This window comes from Chaetura pelagica, unplaced genomic scaffold, assembly GCF_000747805.2.
Source record: "Chaetura pelagica isolate M959 unplaced genomic scaffold, ChaPel_1.0 scaffold49, whole genome shotgun sequence".
NCBI classification, from domain to species: domain Eukaryota; kingdom Metazoa; phylum Chordata; class Aves; order Apodiformes; family Apodidae; genus Chaetura; species Chaetura pelagica.
In genome coordinates, this window is record NW_009970715.1 from 31,884 (window position 1) to 39,148 (window position 7,265).

The 7,265-nt window shown below is 36.9% G+C and overlaps 1 protein-coding gene across 1 annotated transcript in view; it reads left to right on the plus strand.

The window, feature by feature from the left end:
• Positions 1 to 7,265, plus strand: part of NLK (nemo-like kinase) — a 57,491-nt gene that overhangs the window by 31,271 nt on the left and 18,955 nt on the right. Inside the window, exons 2-3 of the mRNA XM_010006020.1 lie at positions 519 to 648; positions 2,195 to 2,250. Coding sequence (XP_010004322.1) covers positions 519 to 648; positions 2,195 to 2,250 — 186 coding nt within the window. The remainder of the gene's footprint in view (positions 1 to 518; positions 649 to 2,194; positions 2,251 to 7,265) is intronic.

Sequence of the window (7,265 nt, forward strand, 5' to 3'; positions counted from 1 at the left end):
GGTGGTAGATCAAGTAGAAGTCTTACATTGGCCAGTGTTCTGTCACAATGGGATGATGACATTTTTTGCTCTCTTGGGAGAGGAAATAAAAAGCAGGAGACCTGACAATATAAAATCTGTAACTGAGAAAACGTTTTACTCTTAAAAAGGTCTTTTTTTTGGAGGTGAAGGAAATGTTTATGGTCACATCTGCTCCTCAGCTCAAGGTGTTGTGACTTGGAGCTGCCTGTGGCAGGAGGTGTGTGCACTGACCTACACTTGTCCAGCCACTTGACAGCTTCCAGACTTGGTGTGTGGGTGTTCAAACCAAGGAGTGGTCACACTGCAGCCACCACAGACTCTATAGTCCAGTGCATAATGCCCTTTGCTTAACAATTTTTTTCCCCCTACAAGTGTCTTCACATTGTTTTGACTCAGTCTTAAGTTGAGAATGATAAGAACTCTAAAATAATCTTTTCTGATTTAGAAAAAAATTGTCTAACAGTAGTATGTGATGTTCTAAATCTTTTATTCTGTAGGTCAGTAACAGATCCACGAGATGGAAAGAGAGTTGCACTCAAAAAGATGCCCAACGTCTTCCAAAATTTGGTCTCTTGTAAAAGGGTCTTCCGGGAGTTGAAGATGTTGTGTTTTTTTAAGCATGACAATGTAAGTAAATTCCAAGTCATTTTGAAGTCTTTGATAACACCTGCTTGTAAAATGGAGCTATCTATAACAGAAGGTTTTTTTTTTTAAGTTGTAGACTTTCTAAAAATGCTCTCTAATTTTACAGTTATCAGCTTTCCTGGAAACAGATAATACTGTTGCAAGCACTGTAAAAAAACAATGAAATTATCAAGAATCTAAGGGTATTAATTTCCCTTCCAAAAATGTTTGCAAATAGACAGGCAATGCACTTCCACCTAATATTATTTTAGGCTCTAGATAAATGTCAGTCTGCACAATGTTATGCCAGCTGGTGATGCTTTCACTTCCAAGCTATTCCTTACTCCATCTTCTTCCCTCCTCTGTTGGAGTTCAGTGCTTCCTCAGTTCTTCCAGTGGTTGTGCAAGCACCCCCAAATCTGCTTTAAGTCAAACATAGAAAAAATTGTTTAATTGTGCCATACAGTTGTGACTGAAGTGACTGAAAAAGTACTTAGAGAAACTGTTCCAGAAGTGCAACTTTGGGTGTGGTAACCTCTCCCATTGATGAGCATTAACAAGCATCTTGGGAATATTATCTTCTCCTAGTGGAATAGGGTCAGGAAGCAGGTATCAGTTTCAGAACCTTATTTCATTGCTCTTCTTCTTGTTTTAAAGTTACCTTTTTCTAATCTGAGGGCATTGTGATCCAAGAAAGATTGTATTTGTGGTTAAGCACTGGCTTCAGATCAGTGGTGGTGATAGTGGTGCACAAGAGGAGTGGACACCTTGTAAACTTATAGAGTCATCCCCCTCACTGTTACCAGTCCTTGGGAGATTGATTCTGGGACAAGATTTCTATTGAACTGGTACCTTAAACAGCTCCTCACCAGGTCTTTGTTATGGAGAAGATTTTACTTAGGACTATAAAATGAAATAGAAGCATTTCTTTAAGTAGTTAGAGGTTGAGCCTGATAACCACTGAAGTGTATGTACTTCACCTAAATGTTATAGATATTCCTAGGACAGGATCTAAAGGCCTACAGGAAGGTGGTATTTTTTTTTCCTGTGAGAGGATTCAAATTCTGTGTTGCTGATTTTCTACATTTGTGCTTTGCACAGAGCGCTGAGCTTCTGATTCAGAATGTGAAGAACTCTGGGGTTTGTAGTTTGAAGCAGTGTATTACAGAAACCTTAAAGAGGAAAGGCAGAACAAAGTGTAATATCTTTTGCTTTTACATTTCTCTGCTAGAATGACTTCTTTCAAATACGTTATTATATATATTTGAAATAAACCAATGTTTATTGGGTAGACAAACATAAGCTTTTAAGCTGGTACTTGAACAGTTGGAGAAGTTTCTTGAATTAAAAAAACCCAAAAACCTTGAATGTAGAGAATATATGACTTGTTGGGTTATTAAATTCACATATCTAGTGAGATAGAATATTGGTCTGTCTGTGTGGGATAGAATAAAGCTAAGCTCTGTAAGAACAGTACAGTCTGTCTTTTAGAAAGGGATTTGTTTTCATTTGACTGGGATAGGTCTTGATCTTGTGTGGTGTTTCCTAGGTACTCTCTGCCCTCGACATACTCCAGCCTCCACACATTGACTATTTTGAAGAAATGTATCCTAAATATAAAATAGGGCATCTTAATTGAGGTAGGTGTAATTTTCATTAGCTTAGAAACTGCAAGTGCTTGGTGGAATCTATGCAACAGAACTACAAAAACCTTGAGCTTGTATCTGAACGGATTTATTTCAAGAAGTTAATCTATACTGTCAAGAACTCTTAGTTAATGTTAACATTGGAGATGAAATGGTGCAGGATTGAACATGAAGCTTTGACTGTGTAAGAGCCAGTAACTGCAGGGCACTGTGGTATCTACCAACAGATACTGCTGCTACTAATGGTGAGTCCCCCAATACATTTTCTTGAAAACTATATCCAGTCATTAACTTGCTCTCAGTTATTAGTACCTTAAAATACTTCCTGATGTCTTCAAGGAGGGCTACTGTCTCATGCTTTGAAACCATGACTTTTCAGGGATGGTTCATCAAGACTAGTTGGGTTGTGGCTTTCCTTGTTCAGCCTCTATCTTGATCAAGAAAACAGATCTCACACAGATGTTTGTGCTGTTTAACCTGTCCCTGATACAAAGGTACAAGCTGTCTTTGGGTAACTGTATTAAAAAAATCTAACTATAGTATGAGAATGTCATGTGTTGTTTTTTTCCATTTTCAGTCTTTGTTTGGCTTGGCTTCTGTTTTGGGCTTGGGAATTTCTGGATTCTTCAATACTGAAAAGTTAAGCAAGTCATTGAGCTGGGTCAGCTCTTACTCTAGTTGGAAGGGAAGTTCTGTGACTCAAAGCAGATTGTATTAGTATTTACTCTATTTTTTAAATTGCTAATGCAATGAGTTAAGTATAGATTTTAATGGTACAAAAAGTGTATAGAAATACTGTGGGATTGATTTTGAACAAAAAGTTATATAAAATAGGGGTCATTCTGTCCTTCTCTGCAGAGACTTTACCAGCTACAGACCAGCAATCAAGATTGTCTGCCTAGATTAATCCCACTGTGTTCTCTTCTTCTATTTTAAACATTTAACATGCTAAGATCCAATTTTTGAGAAGCTTTTAGCTATTAAAGAATGAACTTGATTATTAGTACTAGGTAAGGTGTGTATGGTTTATATATGTGTAGGAAGAATCCTCTTCACCAGCCTCCTGCCCATAAGAGTTTTAAGGTTATTTGCAGAGTTCTATCAAGTGTTCAGATATTTTTACACCATGTTGGTAGTAACAAAATATCCTTTGGAGACTTCAGTAAGTTATATTTGACTGAGCAGATAATCAGATATCCTAACACATTGACATTTCCATTACCAAATTAGCATTTCAGTGCAGGGATGTGCTGTGCAGCTGAGGTCAGCTAACAGACTGATGTGTTTTTGGAAAAGCCCAAGAGCAAGCACTGAAAATTAAAATCAGTGCCGAGTTGTTGCAAGTGAACACTTAAATCATAGTGTGTTCTGTCAGGTATTAGCTCATTATACTGCTGCTCCTTTTACAGCTTTGGTTGCAGTCTTTCAAGTTTGTAATTCACAAATTGTACAAATAAAACTTCCTCCCTAAACCAAAATTGTTACCAAATCTCTTTGTAAATCAAACAGGACATAATGAAATGTCTGTTGTAAGCTTAGTTAAGACAACTTCCAGTCAATTTTAATCTAAAAATGGAGACATACACATTCAGGAGCATATAAAGAATGTTCTGATTGAGGAGTTGGGATTATTTCTAAAACAATGTAGTTTCACATAGTGAAATTGGGATGGGAGAATTTTTTCTGATAGCTGGATGTAAAGTAAAATAAGCATATTGTCCCCCAGATGCCCACATCATGTGTTCTGCTTATCCTCCAAGTAGCCTTGTTATGTTAGTGTCAGTCTTGAGTGGAGCTGCTTGAGGTTTGAGTGCACCAGCTTAATCTTATGGTTATTATTTTGGAAGGTTGTTTTTTAATTACTGATGGGTCTTAGCTGCTTTTCTGTAGGCCCCAATTCACATGACAATTGGTAGGTGAAAAATTGTCATTCTTTATTTTTAGATAAGCTGAACTCTCTGAAATATGGTTTAATCTCTTTACAATACCTTTAATTGATTGGCAAAGAAAATAAATTTGTTTTAAACTTGGTGATTTTAACCAAAGTACAGCATGATTTACTGATTGATCAACAAATTAATTGGTTGATAATATTGCTATCTTGTTCAATGGCCTTTTTGTGTGAAAGAGCTCTTGAATTTTGCTTTGACTGTTCTGTCCTGTGAACAGCATATAAGTAGTCTTCAAAACCTGGATTTTGGTTATTTGCACTAGTTCAATGCTCTCATTTTATAACAAGTCATATGAGTTATAAATCAGATCTAGGTTAAGGATCACTCCTTCCGTGTAATTGTACAATCAAGAATATTTAAATGGGATAAGCTCATTTTTATGAGCTTAGCTACTGCCAAGTTTTGAATATAAAACCAGAGATGTTAGTTTCCTTCATGGTTATCTGATTTAAAGTAATTCTGACCAATATTTTATAGGGCTGTCTTTTTTTTTTCTTCTAAATTGTTTTAATTTCTTGACTCTAATGTTGGTAATAGAAGGCCATTTGCTTTGTGTAGTCTTCTTCTTTCTTCAGAAATAATTGCAGTAAGTACACTTATGACCCTTAAATTCATTAGAAGAACGAGTGAATGAATAGGTGTTTCAATTTCTATGCACATTTTTAATTGCATGTGCTTCTGCTTAGTGTAGTATAAGGAGAATTTATTTCAGGTACATTTTAAGATCAGGTAGCTGTGTTCTATAGCTGGGTGATATAGTTGTGAAAACTTTTGTTGATCCACTAATAATTCCTAAAGGTATTGTGGGATTCCATTTTTACATGATGTAGTGATCAGTGATAGAAGTGTGAAGGGATTGAGTAGGCACTGCTTGATTCCCTCTCTTCTTTATTAGGAGTTGTAGTGCCCATTTTGGGGAAAGAAAAAACCAAAACAATAAAAGGATGACTAAAATTATAGTAATGATGGGTTGCAAATGAACTGGTGGAGTTAGTTTCAATTATTCAGTGTCTTATAGGTACTAGCAAAGATTGCCAAGTATATTTTATAAACAGAACTTGTTACAAAACTGACAAAATTCTGATTATTAAAATTTTATTTGATCAGATGATTAAATTAAGAGATTCCTTAGGAAACTGGGGATGAATAAAGGAATTTTAATTCAGTGAGATTTTTGTTTTGGAATGCAGATTCTTTGCAAGCTTTTGGATTTAATAAAAACAAGGTTTGAGTATGAAAATCTTTGAGCATTTAACAGCTTGTGTGGGAATTGATACTTTTTACTTTTGCCAGTATCACATGGTGCAAAAAACAGATAATGGGGCACGTATTATTCTGGTTTTGTGTTCTGAAAATAAATGGAAAAGAGGTTGCTCATGAATTCTAAGTTTTATATTTTCTTCACTATGTTCATCAACAAGCTGAAGGTCAAGGCTTATCCTTGCAAGCATGAGTTTGCCTCCTGGTGGAGCAGGAGTGAAATCCCTGATCCAGGCGCTGGGATGAGGTTTGAGTTCAATCGAATGCCTGTGGTCTGAGGTGGACTGGCCTGGCTTTCAAGCCCATCACTTCTAGTGGTAAATAGTGACTCCTAGATTTTTCTCGAGCCTCTAAAAAGCATCTCCTGATGAGGACCCACTGCAGTTAAAACTTGATTGAAGTGATTTATCACTCTTGTTTTTCCAGTGGTCGTTTCAGCAGTTTAGATTTACAAAGTCTTCTGCCATTCATTGTAATACTGAGCTCTGCAACTGGAGATACCCAGATGTTCCCTTCCAAGAACTGTCCTAAGTTTCTGTAGTAATTTTTTGAAAGGTTTTTCTATGAAAGTGAGTATTAGAAGCAGATGAAAAGAGGCAACTTTTGCCACCCTTTGTGTACTGACTTGGAAAGGTTTTAATACTAGTAAAAGCAATTCCTTTCCATTGATCTTATGAGGTGACAGAACAGTTTTCTGACATACTAGGGAGTAAGTTCCTCACCTAAGTAGGTAGACATGGACAAAGTAAGGTTTGGGTCTTCCAGCCAGTAAAAGGGACAGCGACAACACTTGGGGTACCAAGTAGCTTGTGCTCAAGCTTCCTTGCCCTTTCACAGTGTCCTTAGAAAGGGTTTCCTTGTCTAAGTACCCTTCTGAAATGTCACTGGGGAAGTTCCTCTGGGCCAACACACAAATTGAACACGGACCTCAAGGATTAAGAGGATTAGGATACCCTGTGGAAAGTTACAGGCAGCTGGTAACACAACAGGTTGTACTATTGGATCAGGCAGAATTGTCATTAGATGTTCATGAGGACAGAATGGTTTGATGTACTTTTTACAGATAATGAAAGTGTGGTGGTGATGGTGGTGTCAAACCAGGAAACTGTACAGGAGTGAGTCCTCACTGCCTGCTATAATGAACTGTCTACCAGGGCTGCTCTCCTCCCTCTGTAACACCAGGCTCTTTTGCCTTGGGTTAAAGTTTTGCTTTATTCAGCAGTAAAGCTGTAATACTTGTATTCCAGTATTTGCAAAATCTAGTTGGATAATATTGCCTGGAACTGTTTCCCTGGCATGCATGGATATGAAATTATTTCTGTTGAAGATTGTGTGCACAGGGGAAAATACCAGGGAAGTTTTAAAGTTGGGTAACATGTATTGTTAGCAGGGACCTTTCAAGTAGCATCTGCTGGCAGTGTGTGCCTGGCTGTCAATGATCCAGTAAAAAGAGACTGGATTTTTTCCCCTTTGTCTTTTTAATTCAAAATCCTTTGTAGATATCCCATAAATTATCTTAATTCCTAATTTAAGGATTATGACTTGATTTTTTTCAACAACCTGAAATGATAATGGGAGGGGAAGTTTTAAATGTTGACTGTGACCAGGAACTCCTCACAGTGCATGTTTGACATTTAGTGTTGCATTTATAAAAAAATCTGGTTTTAAAAGCTACTTGCAGAGTAAATTATCAGTACTAGTTAGTAATTTATCCACCAATCTACTACTGATTAATCCACATGCACTGGTTTGATTTTCCTGC